Source organism: Aquarana catesbeiana, linkage group LG02 (genome assembly GCF_042186555.1).
Source record: "Aquarana catesbeiana isolate 2022-GZ linkage group LG02, ASM4218655v1, whole genome shotgun sequence".
In the NCBI taxonomy this organism is placed as follows: Eukaryota; Metazoa; Chordata; class Amphibia; order Anura; family Ranidae; genus Aquarana; species Aquarana catesbeiana.
In genome coordinates, this window is record NC_133325.1 from 64,918,513 (window position 1) to 64,936,781 (window position 18,269).

The 18,269-nt window shown below is 42.1% G+C and overlaps 1 protein-coding gene across 1 annotated transcript in view; it reads left to right on the forward strand.

Annotated features, from left to right (window-relative positions):
- The first annotated feature begins 423 nt into the window (after nt 1-423).
- The window catches only part of MTNR1B (melatonin receptor 1B), a 351,116-nt gene continuing 333,270 nt past the window's right edge, over nt 424-18,269 (forward strand). The window contains exon 1 of the mRNA XM_073612990.1: nt 424-982. Coding sequence (XP_073469091.1) covers nt 757-982 — 226 coding nt within the window. The 5' untranslated portion in view covers nt 424-756. The remainder of the gene's footprint in view (nt 983-18,269) is intronic.

Below are 18,269 nucleotides of genomic sequence, written 5' to 3' on the forward strand. Positions count from 1 at the left end.
AGCCAGTTAACAGTAAGTGAAGTTAAACATGCTCAGGATTAACAGTGGTAAAGACAAACATGTAGAAAATGGGCACATGATGGATCCTTTTCTGCCATCGGTATCCTATTTTCATATGACTGCAGAGAACTCCCATCACCTCTATATCGCATGCCTGTCATTCTCCTTTATGGCATTGCTCTTTGCATTTGTATTGCTGCTGCACTTTGTAGCCTCCCCTTCCCTTTCCCTTTATTAGCAGCTCCTAGCTTACCTTGTGGGACAAAGTTATCCTTGCTGCTAATCCTCCAGGCATAAGATGTGCCATAGGAAGGGAAGGGGGACTGTATAATGTATGAGGGAGCCTTTGCTGTGGACTGGCTCTTGCTCCAGTCACCTCTGTAGTGTGTGACTGTCATTCCCTGCATTTCTCTGTATGCTCCACATCACATTCTCTCTGCTGTCACATTTAACTCCCCGGTGCCTGCGATCCTGTTGGCTTGCTGCTGACTTCCTTTTTTTTTTTTTTTTTTTTTTTTTACAATTGCACGTTTTTTGTTCTCCCAGTTGGGTTTGCACAACAGTCAAGCAACCAGCCCCCCCCCTAACTTCACTAGAGTCAGCTGACCCACCCCCATCCCCCCTATCCAATCCCCATCCTGTACCTGTGACCACCTTGGATGTTGGTACCTGTCCTCACACTTGTCAAGGTGCAGCAGCGGTGGAAACTTGTCTCAGCCTCTGCGACTTATCTGCGCTAAATGTTAGGCACGTGAGATGCGAGGCAAGGCGAGGACAGCGCTAGCCATGCTGCACAATGAGTCCTGGGCGAGGAACTGCTGTGCGCTGGAGAAGGGAGAGCCGCTGGATGGGAGCGCTCCCCGGGCTGCCTGGCTGGTGACTGCGCTGTCCAGCGTGCTGATCCTCACCACCGTGGTGGATATCCTGGGCAGTCTGCTGGTCATCATCTCGGTGCTGAAGAATAGGAAGCTGAGGAATTCAGGTAAGAACACTGCTTTCCATCTGTCATCCCGAAAATATCCCCGTATTGCACAAGTCATCACACTCTTACTAGACTGAACCCTTATTTTAATGGTCTTTTCCTAAATTCCAAGGATAGCTTCTGCCTATGGAGATTTCTGAAAGTAGTGTCCATGGAAATGGTTCTGTTTTTTTTTTTTTTACTTTACAAATATCAGCATAAAAATGTGTCTTATTTTTTTCATGTTGGATCTGCCTGTCTCAATCTTTTACCATGGAGGATAACTGGAATAACTTTCCAGTCTGCTGGTACCCCTGCTAGTTTTTACCATCCATTGGTATTTTGGTCAGTGGGAAGAATGCCCAGTATATGTAGTCCTTAGGAAGAATGCCCCTTACATTGGTACTCTCTAGGAAGAACGCTCCTCACATTTGTAGTCTTTGCGAATAGAATATCTGTTAAGTTTGCTGTCTTTAGGAAAATGTCTATTGCATTGGTGGTCTTTAGGAAGAACACTTCTCACATTTGTGGTCTTTAGGAAGAACACTTCTCACATTTGTGGTCTTTAGGAAGAACACGTCTCACATTTGTGGTCTTTAGGAAGAACGCTCCTCACATTTCCAGTCTTTCCGAAGAATGTCTGTTAAGTTTGCTGTCTTTAGGAAAAATGTCTATTGCATTGGTGGTCTTTAGGAAGAACACTCCTCACATTTGTGGTCTTTAGGAAGAACACTCCTCACATTTGTGGTCTTTAGGAAGAACGCTCCTCACATTTATGGTCTTTAGGAAGAACGCTCCTCACATTTGGTCTTTGTAAACAATGTCCTTTATATTTGTGGTCTTTGGGAAACATGTCCATTGCATCAGTGGTCATTTCGGAAGAATGCCTATTACAAATGTCGTCTTTGTGAAGAATGTCTGTTAAATTTACAGTCTTTAGGAAAAATGTTTTTTGTATTGGGTCTTTAGGAAGAACGCTCCTCACATTTATGGTCTTTAGGAAGAACGCTCCTCACATTTGGTCTTTTAAACAATGTCCATTAAATTTGTGGTCTTTGGGAAACATGTCCATTGCATCAGTGGTCATTTGGGAAGAATGCCTACAAATGTCATCTTTGGGAAGAATGTCATTACATTGGAGATCTTTAGGAAGAATGCCCCTTACAATGGTGCTCTTTTAGGAAGAACGCTCCTCACATTTGTAGTCTTTGTGGAGAATGTATGTTAAGTTTGTGGTCTTTAGGAAAAAATGTCCATTGCTTGGGGGGGTCTTTAGGAAGAACGCTCCTCACATTTGTGGTCTTTAGGAAGAACGCTCCTCAAATTTGGGGTCTTTAGGGAGAATGCTCCTCACATTTGTGGTCTTTCTGAAGAATGTCTGTTAAGTTTGGGGTCTTTAGGAATAATGTCTATTGCATTGGGGGTCTTTAGGAAGAATGCTCCTCACAATTGTGGTCTTTAGGAAGAACACTCCTCACATTTGGTCTTTGTAAACAATGTCCATTAAATTTGTGGTCTTTGGGAAACTTGTCCGTTGCATCAGTGGTCATTTGGGAAGAATGCCTATTACAAATGTCATCTTTGGGAAGAATGCTATTACTTTGGAGGTCTTTAGGAAGAATGCCCCTTACATTGGTGCGCTTTAGGAAGAACGCTCCTCAAATTTTTGGTCTATAGGAAGAACGCTCCTCACATTGGGGGTCTTTAGGAAGCACGCTCCTCACATTTGTGGTCTTTGTGAAGAATGTCTGTTAAGCTTGCGGTCTTTAGGAAAAATGTCCATTGCATTGGTGGTCTTTACGAAGAACACTCCTCACATTTGTGGTCTTAAAGAAGAATGTTCCCCACATTTGGTCTTTGTAAACAATGTCCATTAAATGTGTGGTCTTTGGGAAACATGTCTATTGCATCAGTGGTCATTTTGGAAGAATGCCTATTACAAATGTCATCTTTGGGAAGAATGCCATTACATTTGAGGTCTTTAGGAAGAATCCTCCTTACATTGGTGCTCTTTGTGGAAACTGACCATTCAGTTTGTGGTCTTTAGGAAGAATCCTCCTTATATTGGGGGTCTTTGTGAATATTGTCCATTAAGTTTGTGGTCTTTAGGAAAATTTTCCATTGCATTGGTGGCCTTTTGGGAAGAATGTCCAATACATTGGAGCTCTTTGGGAATAATTCTCCTTTCATTAATGGCCTTTGGGAAAATGCCCATTACATTGGAAATTAATGCCCATTACATTGGAGGTTTTTGGGAAGAATCCTTCTTACATTTGAGGTCTTTGGGAAGAATGCCCATTACATGTGTGGTCTTTGGGAAGAATGCCCATTACATAGTTGGCCTTTTAGGGAGAATGCTCTATACCTTTGTGGTCTTTGGGCAGAATGCCCATTACATTTTTGGTCTCCAGGAATAATGCCTATTACATTGGTGGTCTTTGGGAAGAATGCTCATTACATTTGTGGTATTTGGGAAGAATGCCCATTACATTGGTTGTCTTTAGGAATAATGCTCATTACATTTGTGGTCTTTAGGAAGGATGCTCATTACATTTGTGGTCTTTAGGAAGGATGCTCTTTACATTGGTGGTCTTTGGGAAGAATGCTTCTTCCATTGGTGGTCTTTGGGAAGACCACCTTGCTTACCAATAGCTAAAAAGATCATTGTTGTTAGTGTTTACTTGAGAGGCAGAGATTACTCATTGCCCAAGGAACCCCCTAGCAACCTTTGAAAGAAACTTAATGCTCCATGGAACCCTGGTTGAGAAAGTCTGTGTTGCACCAAATCCTTGCCTTCCAAAAACATAACTAACAGTTCATTCCATAACTGTCAACAGTTCCAGTTTTTGGAAATGTCCCAAGAAATTTTATTCCATTCATTAAATGTACTGTTAAAACCTCTCTTAACCTTCTAAATGTTCATTTCTTTCTTCAGCTGACAGCTGGGTTTAGCAACAGTAAGAAGGGTCAGGGTCCTGGGATTCACCTAGCTTTTAAAATGAACATGCTGCATCATACAGCTCCTCCGTCTAGGGCTGCAAGGTTAATTTCTCATCATAACTCAGATTCATTTTGTCTGACCAGACCTTTTATAATGTTTGTAGAGAGCTGAATTTAAATGTAATAAGGTTTGAGTATTCCAAAGAAGTACAAATTATAACTGCACTATATAGATACAGACATCCAGGAAACAAGACACTCTTATGCCCCGTACACACGGTCGGATTTTCCGACGGAAAATGTGTGATAGGACCTTGTTGTCGGAAATTCCGACCGTGTGTGGGCTCCATCACACATTTTCCATCGGATTTTCCGACACACAAAGTTTGAGAGCAGGCTACAAAATTTTCCGACAACAAAACCCGGAATTTCCGATCGCGTTTACACAAATCCGACGCACAAAGTGCCACGCATGCTCAGAATAAATAAAGAGATGAAAGCTATTGGCTACTGCCCCGTTTATAGTCCCGATGTACGTGTTTTACGTCACCGCGTTCAGAATGATCAGATTTTCCGACAACTTTGTGTGACCGTGTGTATGCAAGGCAAGTTTGAGCCAACATCCGTCAGAAAAAATCCTAGGATTTTGTTGTCGGAATGTCCGATCAATGTCCAACCGTGTGTACGGGGCATTAGGGATTCATATCTTGGATGGATATTTACATATTACATAAGTTGCACCTGGGCTGTTTGATATTACTTTGCTTTGTGCCTTCTCCTCATATAAAATAAATATATATATATATATATATATATATGTATATATCTTAACGGAAACCTGTGCTGAGGGACACTCTCAAGCTTGCCCTCTCGTTTCAGTCCTTTCTGAGACTCTGACCCACAACCAGCACAACAAGTATTCAGCAAGTCAGTTTGGAACTCCTCAACTGCAAACTGCTCGACTCAACTGGGTGGATTAGCATGACAGCTAGGCAGCTGTCGTTATTTAAAGGAGAGACCTGCAGTGGCAGCCTGCATATTTCTATCAGTACATGTTTCTTTATTTAAACAGCAAATCGTCCTAGATCAATACATAGATTCCAACCCTTGTTGATAGCTTCTCCAGACCACTTCTTGGGAAAAATGGGCTTAATAATGCTATGAAACATCTTCAACATTACAGAAGAGTCCAGTTGAATAAATGGAAACCTTTACAGGAAAAATTTGTAGACTTAAAAAAAATCCCTTGTTCTTGAAACTCACAAATGGTGCTATAAAATCTCAGTTATTTGTCATGATAGATTTCATAGATTTGATTCCTATCATATAGGTGTATATTTTTAGGAGCCAGTTTCTTAAAGGTGAATGTTAATTTTTAACCATTTCAGCCCCAGAAGGATACGGCACTGCGTCGATTTGACAATTGCGCGGTCGTGCGACGTTGTACCAAAGCAAAATTGACGTCCTTTTTTCCCCACAAATAGAGCTTTCTTTTGGTGGTATTTGATCACCTCTGCGGTTTTTCTTTTTTGCACTATAAACAAAAAAATGCGGCAATTTTGAAAAAACCCAATATTTTTTACTTTTTGCTATAATACATATACAAAAAAAACAAAAAACAAATTTCTTCATCAGTTTAGGCCAATATGTATTCTGATTGATTGGTTTGTGCAAAAATGTTATAGTGTTTTCAAAATAGAGGATATATTTATGGCATTTTTATTATAGTTTTTCTTTTTTTTTTTTTTTACTAGTAATGGCAGTGATCAGCGATTTTTAGTGAGACGGCGACATTGCAGAGAACAGATCGGACACTTTTGACACTTTTTTGGGACCATTGACATTTATACAGCGATCAGAGATAAAAATAGCCACTGATTACTGTAGAAATGTCACTGACAGGGAAGGGGTTAACACTAGGGGGTGATCAAGGGGTTAAGTGTTCCCTAGGGAGGTGTTCCTAACTGTGGGGGGATGGGACTGACTGGGAGTAGAGTGAGATCGCTGTTCCTGATCACTAGGAGAAGCAGATCTCTCTCTACTTCTGTGGCAGAATGGGGATATCAGTATGTTTACATTGACAGATCCCCATACTGGCTCTCTGAGGAGCGATCGCGGGTCACCAGCAGACATTGCGGCTGCCGGCCACGAGCATTGGCTCCGATGTTGCGCCACGGAGGCGCGCACCCCCTTTAGCTCTTAAAGCGGCCAATGTACTCCTACAATGGTTTGCTCAGCCGTGCCAACCTGCCGCAGTATAATGACAGTGGCTGGTCAGCAAGTGGTTAATAATTTATAAGGGAAAGATCCACTCTGAAAGTTTTGCCCAATATTAAAACTGCTCTTCCAATTATCACTATAAATGGAAAGAAAATAATCCATCAAAATCTATTTCTTTGGTAGATTCTACAAGTCCACAAATAAACGTTTTGCCTCTTTTACAGCTGAAAAGTTTTATTCCACCACCAAAGAAGATTTTATTATTCATTTTTCTAAGATTATATCTCTTTATATTTCTTTTTTTTTCTTTTTTTCTTTTTTTTTTTAAGGTGCTCTTGTGTTCTTTGAAGGCTCCCATGTTAAACTTTTATGAGACTATGTAAAGAAACTTTGAAAGGCTGCACTCCACAAAGTTGTAGTTTATTGATAATCATATAAAAGCATATATACAGGTAAAAAATGGCACAGGGGGTGCAGAGGAGTCAACACGTTTCGTGCTAGTTTAGCGCTTACTCATGACATTTACTTATGACTCATGGGTCGTGAGTATGCGGTAAACTTGCGCAAAACGCTTCGACTCCTCTGCACCCCTTGTACTGTTGTTTGCTTGTATATATGCTTTTATATGGTTACCAATAAACTACAACTTTGTGGAGTGCAGCCATCCAAAGTTTCTTTGCATATCTTGGATTTCAGCTGATGAGCTGGACATTGCACCTGATTGAATAAGGATAGCGTGATAGACTAGGTAACAGACCATCCTGAAGCATACATGTAGATAAAAGGAAGCCGGCAGCTCGATCCTTGGCAATGAGTAAATTTATTAATCCAGGTGTGGTACAAAATAATACCGGGCTTACGCGTTTCGGCGTGTAGCCTTAATCATTGCAGAAGATCAAGCTGCCGGCTTCCTTTTATCTACATGTTTGCTCAGGTGCTAAGACGACACTATAAGCCAGTACACCGACCACTCACCACCTCGGGGAATTACTACAGGGGTTTTATACTATATTTTAACCTGGAGCAGCATCCACTTGTTTGTTTGTAAGATCAGCATCAAACTTTTATGAGCTGTGGAAAAACGGGCAAAAATGAAAGGTAATTGTTTTGCATTCCATTTGTTTTTTTGGACTTCAGTGTTTCAAGCTAAAATTTTAAAAGACTTAAATAAAATACGAAATATATTCCTAATTAACAAACATGTCACATTCTGGGACTTATTAATTCCTTTATCTCAGGGACGGTATGATGTATACATCGTTCTGTCAAAGTGTCACTGGAAGATACTTGGTGTAAAGTTGTCACCTGTCCCTGACAATCAAGGAAAATCCCAGGTACTGAAAAGCACATTACTGATACTTGTCCCCGGAAATAACATCGCTTTTGAACACTATGGGGATTATTTACTAAAGGAAAATCCACTTTGCACTGAAAGTGCACTTGGAAGTAAAGTCACTGTAGATCCGAGGGGGTCATGCAAGGAAAATAAAAAAACAGCATTTTAGCTTGCACATGATTGGATGATAAAATCAGCAGAGCTTCCCCTCATTTCAGATCTATCCCTTAGATTTAGAGCGACTGCACTTCCAAGTGCACTTTCAGTGCAAAGTGGATTTGCCTTTTGTAAAAAAAACCCTATGAATCTATTTTTTGTATTTACTTCTTATCATTCAATTCATGTTGTCCAGTGTATTTTTTAAGTTGTGAATATGATATAAACAGTTTCGTATGTATGGACTGACAGGACTGAAGTTTGCTCTGATTATAATCAGCAGCTGATTGCCCTGAGAAATTATTTTATAATGTTGGCATGCTGATGCTCTGGTTTAGCCACTGAATTAGTAAAGCATGCTGCTGATGTAGCGACCCATTATAATTAGCGACGTTTGGAGGAATAACATGTCAGACAGGTAACCAGCACTTACGATTCAGAAATGGGATCACAGGTATTTCTTGAACGTCTGAGTTCCATTTAACTAACACTTGGTGTTTGGCACTTTCCCAAAATCCATGCAGAGTGAAGTTTGTTAATTAAGGATCTGATGCTGGAATGGTTGTTTAGAGTATTGAATCATTAAATATTCTAACTGGAGAATTGATGCGGTGTACTAATTAGTGGAAGGGATATATCTGATTTGTGGGTCAAGTATACAGGCTATGGGGGGGGGGTACAGTGGTTTAGTAGTTAGCACTGATGCCTTGGCAGCTCTGGGGTCCTTGGTTTGAATATTAGCTAGGATGCTAGCTGCATGGAGTTTGCATGTCCTCCTTGTGCTTGCGTGGGTTTCCTCTCATACTCCAAAGACATGCTGATAGGTTAATTGGCTCCTGTCTAACTTGGCCCTAGTATGTGTGTGCAAATTGGCTATGCACGTGTTATCATATTCCCAAGCTGAGCAATTGGGGAGGGTCAAGGGAAGTCCTTGTGACCTACCTTGTGAAAAGTTTGCCTAGATAATTTTATGGAAAAGGGCTTTAAAGTGTATCAGACATGGTTCCCAGAGAACTGACCATAGGATTGCCAAGATTCGGATATGACTAAACAGTCAACAGCTGCCTATCTTAGTTTAAACATATAGTTCTACAGTTCCTGATGAGCCACATTACTACAGCCTGTATACTGTATGTATATACAAACACTATATTGCCAAAAGTATTGTGACGCCTGCCTTTACACAAACATGAACTTTAATGGCATCCCAGTCTTAGTCCGTAGGGTTCAATATTGATTTGGCCCACCCTTTGCAGCTATAACAGCTTCAACTCATCTGAGAAGGTTGTCCACAAGGTTTAGGAGTGTGTCTATGGGAATGTTTGACCATTCTTCCAGAAGCTCATTTGTGAGGTCAGGCACTGATGTTTAACGAGAAGGCCTGGCTCCACTCTAATTAACCACTTCCCTACCACGCATAGTCCTATGACGGTGGCAGGAACCCTTTGTCCCTCAGGGCCGCTGTCACACAATGTCTTTTAATTCCTGAGCCTCTAGGGAGCGCATAGATTTGTGTGTGTAAACACACAGTTCCACGTCCTGTCAGAGGAGAGGAGACCGATGGTATTTTCCCAGTACAGAGGAACACCGATCGATCCCCTCCCCTTGTGAGTCCCCTCCCCCTACAGTTAGAATCACTCCCTATGATACACATTTAACTCCTTCCTTGCCCCCTAGTGTTAACCCCTTCCCTGCCAGTCACATTTACACAGTAATCTATGCATTTTTATAGCTCTGATCGCTGTATAAATGTGAATGGTCCCAAAATAGTGTCAAAAGTGTAATTTAAATTGTAACAGCGCTGAAAGCTGAAAATTGGTCTGGGCAGGAAGGGGGTGAAAATGCCCTGTATTGAAGTGGTTAATTCCCAAAGGTGTTCTATCGAGAACTTTTGGCAATAGAGTGTATGTATATACATACCAGTGGTGGTGGATCCATTAAGCACACACGGGTGCCACCCCCTCTCTCCAGCCACCCCCTCTATTTAAAATAGATAGATCCATGGCCGCCGTAGCCACCCCCTATTCAGGCGTCCGGCCCCTTTTCGGGACGCCGGGCACCTGAATTACAGTGGTGGAGGTGTTTTTTTTGAAGCACCTGATTAGGGCCATAGACTCTAAAAGGCTTCAAAAAAGGTGAACTGTGAGCGCACAGCATTGCATTCACAGTCCACCCAGGTGTGTTAGCAAAGCAAATGAATATTTGCTTTTCTAACACTGAACCCCCTCTCCGCCAATCAGGAGGCGCAGATCTAATACCGGTCACCTGATTGGCTGAAGGCAGAGGCGATCCCATTGGCTGCCTAGCAGAACAGTAAGAAGAGACACAGGGAGGACACAGGAGCCGTCGCCTGACCTGCACTACCCCTCCCACAGCTCGCCGCCATCACCCGCTGCCTGACCCACCACTATGATGGGGTAAGTGCCGGGCAGATAGCAGGTGGGCAGGGGGGGGGGCACAGTGGCTGCATATTATGGGCACAGTTGGCTGCATATGATGGGCACAGTTGGCTGCATTTGCTGGGCACAGAGGCTGCATATGATGGGCTCAGTGGGCTGCATATGATGGGCACAGTTGGCTGCATTTGCTGGGCACAGTCGCTGCATATGATGGGCACAGAGGCTGCATATTATGGGCACAGTTGGCTGCATATGATGGGCACAGTTGGCTGCATTTGCTGGGCACAGAGGCTGCATATGATGGGCACAGAGGCTGCATATTATGGACACAGTGGCTGCATATGATGGGCACAGTTGGTGTGTTGAGGGGTGGTTCTAATGCAAAAGGGGGGGGGCTGATTTTGTTGTACAATGTGGTCGCTGTACATTTAAGAGTGGAGACCCCTGCTCTAGATATTATATTATATCCTGGTCTATACATTATATTATACCCTGCTATAGATAATATATTATAGAGAAGTGCCATGACAATAAGGATATTGTTTATGGTACCTTCGTCTAGACAAAATGTGCAAATAGGAAGAAAGAGGCTATATTGGACTTTAATGGTACCGTATCAACTGATGCTAGACAGTCAAAAGTAAAATACTTCAAAAGATTTATTACAACAATACATATAATGATAGACTTTTACAGATTAAAACCAACAGTGATAATCAAAACAGAACATTAAATTCTATAGTCGTACCACATTGTGACTGAGAACTGGAACATAGATACCATCTGTATATTGGTTGCTCTACACTCTACAGTACATGTTTTGTGGATTTACATTCTTCAGGAGCTTTGATATACACTTAGATGGTGATTGAGATGGTGATGAGTGCGGATATTGCTATATTGGGGATGCTTTGAATATCACCCCCAATATAGCAATACCCGCACTTTCAACATAGATACATATGCTGACACCGCATATCCTTAGGTACAGTATATATACATATGTGTGTGTGTGTGTGTATACACGGCTATGTACATGTATGCATATATGTTCACATTTCTGCTTAAGATAATACATCTGCCTTTACTCTATAGATATACACCACTCCATAGGGACCATTTTACCATCTATGGAACCTTTATAGCCGAGCGCATCCCTTTTGGTATGTAACTCTAATAACCGCTTCAGCCCCGGAAGATTTTACCCCCTTCCTGACCAGAGCACTTTTAGCGATTCGGCACTGCATCGCTTTAACTGACAATTGTGCGGTCGTGCGACGTTACACCCAAACAAAATTGATGTCCTTTCTTTCCCACAAATAGAACTTTCTTTTGGTGGTATTTGATCACCTCTGCAGTTTTTATTTTTTGCGCTATAAACAAAAAAAGAGCGACAATTTGGAAAATAATAAGCAATATTTTATACTTTTCGCTATAACAAATATCCCCCCAAAAATATATGAAAAATATAGTTTTTTTCCTCAGTTTAAGCCGATACGTATTCTTCTAAATATTTTTGGTAAAAAAAATCACAATAAGCGTATATTGATTGGTTTGCGCAAAAGTTATAGCGTCTACAAAATAGGGGATAGTTTTATGTCATTTTTATTATTAATTTTTTTTTTTACTAGTAATGGCGGCGATCTGCGATTTTTATCATAACTGTGACATTATGACGGACACATCGGACAATTTTGACACTATTTTGGGACCATTGTCATTTATACAGCGATCAGTGCTATAAAGATGCACTGATTACAGGTGTAAATGACACTGGCAGTGAAGGGGTTAAACACTAGGGGGCGATCAAGGGGTTAAGTGTGTCCTAGGGAGTGATTCTAACTGTGGGGGGTGGGGGGTGGGCTACTACTCAGTTGACAGAGATCACTGCTCCAGATGACAGGGAGCAGTGATCTCTGTCATGTCACAAGGTAGAATGGGGAAATGCCTTGTTTACATAGGCATCTCCCCGTTCTGCGGCTCCGTGACATGATCGTTGGGACACTGGCGGACATCAAGTCCGCGGGTCCCGCGGGCACGGTCACGCTGTACGCAGCAGGCGTGCTCACCCGCTAGCCCCGTCAATTAAAAGGGACTTACAGGTACGCCCATTTGCCCTCCGCTGCCATTGTGCCGACGTATATTGACATGCAGAGGTCGGCAAGTGGTTAATGCTTTATACTTTATATAAAGAAATTTTATCTCATACTCACCACTCTAGATAGACTGTTTCTGAGTATGCCTGATTACAATCTTTTTCTGCAATAGACCACTATCTTTTGTATCCTGTGCCTCTTAACGGGCTCCCGTACCCTTCGGGTTGGGTCATCCTTTCCTGGGCCCCTGACAATCCGATGCTCTTGGTAAGACAACTGATCATTGGAGGGACTCCCAGCAGACGCTTTATTTACATAAAATGCTAGTATATGTACATATTTATGTTTATGTTTTTATGTTTGTTTGTTTACTGTTTAATGTTTGTTTACTGTATCTTATGATTAATGTATATTTTCTTCTATATTTCATCTTTTAATCACCATCTAACTGTATAATAAAGCTCCTGAAGAAGCAGCTAATGTAAATCCGTGAAACATGTAGAGCAACCAATATACAGATGGTATCTATGTTCCAGTTGTCACAATGTGGTGCGACTATAGAATTTATCCCTTTCATGACTAAGCCTATTTTTGACATTTGGTGTTCCGTATTTTTTGCTAGAAAATTACTTGTACCCCCCCAAACATTATATATATATATATATATATATATATATATATATATATATATATATATATATTAGCAGAGAATCTAGAGGATAAAATGGTGATTGTTGCAATATTTTATATCACACGGTATTTGTGCAGCGGTGTTTTAAACGCAACTTTTTGGGAAAAGGGACACTTTCATGAATTTAAAAAAAAACAAACAGTAAAGTTAGCCCATTTTTTTTTTTGTATAATGTGAAAGATGATGTTACGCCGAGTAAATAGATACCAAACATGTCATGCTTTATAATTGCACGCACTCGTGGAATGGCGACAAACTACGGTACCTAAAAATTTTTTTTTTTACGGTTACCAGGTTAGAGTTACAGAGGAGGTCTAGTGCTAGAATTATTGCTCTCGCTCTGGCGACCGCGGTGATACCTCACATGTGTGATTTGAACAACTTTTACATATGCAGGCGCGACTTCCGTATGTGACTTCTGTATGCGCTTTACATTTTTTTTTTCTTATTTCTTTTTATATTTATAAATTGTGTTTAAGATTTTGATCACTTTTATTGCTGTCACAAGGAATGTAAACATCCCTTGTGACAGTAATAGGTGGTGACAAGTACTCTATATGGAGGGATCCCCCAATCCCTCCTTTGCACTTCAAAGTATTCAAATCGCCATTTTCGGCGATTCTGAATACTGTATATTTTTGTAAAACTGGCGCCATTGGCAGCCGAGTAAACAGGAAGTGACGTCATGACGTTGCTTCTGTGTTTACTATTAGGACGCTAGAACGAAGCCGCTTACGGCTTCATTCCAGACTGTCACTAGCCGCCGGAGGCGGTGAATTGGTGGCCCGGTAAGATCGGCGGGAGGGGGGGGACGTCCCCTCCTGCTCCTCCGGTATAACAGCCGAGCGGCTTTTAGCTGCATCGGTTGTTATTCATGGAAAGCCGATCGCCGGCTCTAAAAAACAGTACCGGGATGATGCCTGCAGCTGCGGGCATCATCCCGGTATAACCCCCGAAAGCCGAGTACGCACATCTGCGTACGCTCGGCGGGAAGGGATTAATGTTCTGTTTTGATTATCACTATTGGTTTTAATCTGTAAAAGTCTATCATTATATGTATATTTGTAAGTTTTGTAAGTATTTTACTTCTGACTGTCTAGCATCAGTTGATATACGGTACCTAGATAATATATTATATGGTTCTAAAAATATAAATATATAATATTACTTTATATACAGAGCATTACTGGTCCTATTAGGCAAGAGGAGGCATGAGAAGGACAGTTGGTAGCTTTCCCTTATAGGACCGTTGAACAGAAGCATGTGAACCGGAAACCATCATCCCCATCATCCCCATCATCCCCACCCATTATATCACCTTTAAAACATCTCCTAATAATCTGCTGAAACATTTCATGCTTCAAATGATATCAAAGTAGGCAAAGTTTCTGTGTTGTAGAATACAAACACTGCAAGAATTGCTTTTACTTTTAATAGCCATGCTGTCACTGCTGAGTAGCTAGCAATGAAAAACATCAGCATTTATTCAAAACCCACATTTAGTTCAGCTGCACAAAAGAAGGTACTTAAATTTCATTTGAAATGTCTCTTGTGCTGGTGACTGCTCTCTTGAAATCTAAAGTCCCCTGCCCCTCTCCCTCCCCAAATACCCCCGCAGCTGTAATCTTTTGGTTCTTCAGGGGTTAATAGGATGGACTGGATGGATCTGTCACAGGCAGTCATCAAAAAGGCCGACTATGCCCGCCATTTCCACCCCCCCCCTCCTCTATTCCTAGAAGCTGTACTATAACTTTCATCAATGAAAAGAGCTCTTTGAATGGAGGACAGGTGGATGAAGGATAAGCCTGCCTCCTCCATTCATTGGACTCTTTGGTGGAGGGGGGATTATGGTGTGGGCTTGTTTTTCAGAGGTTGGCCTTGGCCCCTAAGTTCCAGTGAACTTAAGTTCCTCCACCCCAAACTCACTCATCCAAGGTCCTTTCTTTGTGTACTGGTGCACAGTTATGTTAGAACAGGAAAGGGACACCCCCAAACTGTTTCCACAAAGTTGGGGGCATTAAATTGTCCAAAATGTCTTGATATGCTGATGCCTTATGATTTCCCTTCACTGGAACTAAGGGGCCAAGCCCAACCCCTGAAAAACAACCCCACACCATAATCCCCCCTCCACCAAATGATTTGGTAAGTAAGGTCCATAAAGACATGGATGAGCGAGTTTGGGGTGGAGGAACTTGACTGGCCTGCACAGAGTCCTGACCTCAACCCGATAGAACACCTTTGGGATGAATTAGAGTGGAGACTGCGAACCAGGCCTTCTCGTCCAACATCAGTGCCTGACCTCACAAATGCACTTCTGGAAGAAAGGTCAAACATTCCCATAGACACACTCCTAAACCTTGTGGACGGCCTTCCCAGAAGAGTTGAAGCTGTTATAGCTGCAAAGGGTGGGCCAACTCAATATTGAACACTATGGACTGAGACTGGGATGCCATTAACCACTTACCCAAACAAACTGAATGTGAACACTGCAGTGTTCACATTCAATTTGAGCATAAATATCTAGATGTTATTTAGCCCACTGTATATATAGTTTCAGCGCTCCCCACTACATGTACTCTTCCACTTGCACTAGAATTCCTATCTATTTCGGGGGTTAGCAGCTCACAAATTATTTAGTCACACATATCCAAAAAAATTTTTTGCCGCAAGGTTACACTTATTTTTATTAACCACTTGCCGCCCGCCATATAGCAAAATGACGCCAGCAGAGTGGTGGTGTTATCCTGACTGGACATCATATGATATGGTCGGGATAACAAGCCGTTGCGCGCCCCTGGGGGCGCGCATCGCGGCGATCGTTGTTGCAGTGTGTCAGTCTGACACACCGCAATTCCACTCTAGGTAAAGAGTCTCTGACAGAGACTCTTTACCATGTGATCAGCCGTGTCCAATCACGGCTGATCACAATGTAAACAGGAAGAGCCGGTGATCGGATTTTCCTTATTTGCATCTGACAGACGCGAGTAGAGGAGAGCTGATCATCTGCTCTCCTGACAGGGGGGTCTGTGCTGATTGTTTATCAGTGTAGCCCCCCCTTGGATGCTAGCCCAGGACCACCAGGATGTCGCCAGGACCACCAGGGATGGCCACCACACTGGACCACCCCAGACCACCAGGGAAATGGCAATCAGTGCCCAGGCAGCTGTCAATTAGTGCCAATGAAAAATGCCTGCCAGTGCCACCAGTGAGGCCTATCAATGAAATCTATCAGTGCCAGCCATCAGTGCCCATCAATGCCCATCAGTGCCGCCTTTTAGTGCACATCAGTGCTCATCAGTACCGCCTATCAGTGCCCATCAGTGCCCAGCAGTGCCGACTATCAATGCCACCCATAAGTACCCATCAGTGCAGACTTTTGGTGTCTTCAGTGTCGCCTATCAGTGCCCAACTGTGCCACCTATGAGTGCCCATCAGTGCTGCCTATCAATGCCCATCAGTGCCGCATATCAGTGCCACCTCATCAGTGCCATCTCATTGGTGCCACCTCATCGGTGCCGCCTTATCAGTGCCCATCAGTGCCGCATATCAGTGCCACCTCATCAGTGCCATCTCATTGGTTCCACCTAATCGGTGCCGCCTTATCAGTGCCCATCAGTGCAGCTTATCAGTGCCCATCAGTGAAGGAGAAAACATACTTATTTACAAAAATTTATAACAAAAACAAAGAAAAACTTAAATTTTTTTTCAAAATTTTCAGGCTTTTTTTTATTTGTTTAGCAACAAATAAAAACTGCAGAGGTGATCAAATACCACCAAAAGAAAGCTCTATTTGTGGGAACAAAATGATAAAAATTTTATTTGGGTACAGTGTAGCATGACCGCGCAATTGTCATTTAAAAAGTGACAGAGCTGAAAGCTGAAAATTGGCCTGGGCAGGAAGGTGCGAAAGTGCCCGGTATTGAAGTGGTTAAAGTTCATGTGCATGTAAAGGCAGGCGTCCCAATAGTTTTGGTAATATAGGGAAAGTCCAAGTCTAGTATATGTAGTTGCTGTATTTAAAAGTAAAATATATTTAAAAGTTTTTTTTAAATAAATACAAAACTTAATTAAATGGCGTTTTTACTATTTGCCTGGAGTTTTAATTTAAAATCGGCAAGTTGTTCTATTCCGCAGGAATTATTTTCCAGCTAATAGATCAGGGGGTTATCGTTGTTCTTCTACAAAGGATGCCATGGTATGTATCTATATATAGAATCATACTTACAATATGCGTCTATTAATAAACAAACAAACAAAGCCATTGAGTACTCCTCCTCTCTATTCTCTAGGCAGCTCATGCGAACAAAAATAAGGGTTTTACTATCCAGACATCCACAAGCCAATGCTCTCAGTATGCTGATACAATAATCAGCCAGGATGCGGTGTTAATATATATAATATTATGAATAATCTCTAGTGATATTCAACAAGCAGCATGCAAACTATTTATAGAAAGACAAGTGCCTTATAAGTGATCTACAGCAATAGTGATGATTAACAGACAGAGCAGCTGGCAGCCTGAATATGAAGGGAGCGAATAGGGGGTCGAGCGCAGAGCTCTGAAGGGTTTACTTAATCAGGAAGGCAATGGCAAGGCTCAGTTGGGTGAAAGGCATTGAGCAGAGCTTTGTGACATCATGTATATTTGTATATCTACTGCAGACTATTTGTAGATATTTGGTTTTATGAGTTTTAGGGCCAGGCTTTGGGGTTGTGTCTGAGGACCAATGCTCCTTCTTCCAGGCGTAGACTTTGAGGTCAGTTTGAGAAGCTTTTCTTACATGATTCCCAGGTGCGTTTGACCTGCTGTTGACCTCCTTCTAATCTGACTTGACTTACTGGTCATGCTGTCATATCCACTACACTTGGAATGATATGATGGATAATGAAATGATGGTTTGCCGGATTTATGGTAGCTCCGTGTCCAGTGTAGTTTTACAATCTATAAAGCAGGTTCTGGTAATGTGAGGTCTGGATCTGCAGTGATAGACTGTCCAGATGGTGTCCGTTATCACATTCTGTATATTTAAATGGATTTTAAGAACCTGCAGTGGATCTTATCTGTTTAAAGCAGCTAAAGTTCCTCAAGGGCAGCCTTTCTCAACCTTTTTGCCCCAGAGGAACCTTTGAAATAATTTTCAGGTCTCAGGGAACCCCTGAAGAATAATCCATGGGGGGGGGGGGGGGCATTGGGAAAATACCCCATACCTTGGTAAGGGTCAGTGGGAGAAATGCCCCACTTGCAGTGGTGACCAGAATGTCACCCTCACTGGCTTGACCAAGTGGCATTGGACCTGACTATGTAGACACCATCAGATGGGAGGTCAGTTAGATACAGCTTGAGATTTTGCTAGCCACCTCTGTAGGTATTCCTTTCTGACACCCAAATAACCATAGCTCCCAACTGTCCCTGATTTAGAGGGACTGTCCCTGATTTAAAACAAAGTCTATCAGTCCTTCTTTTCTCCTC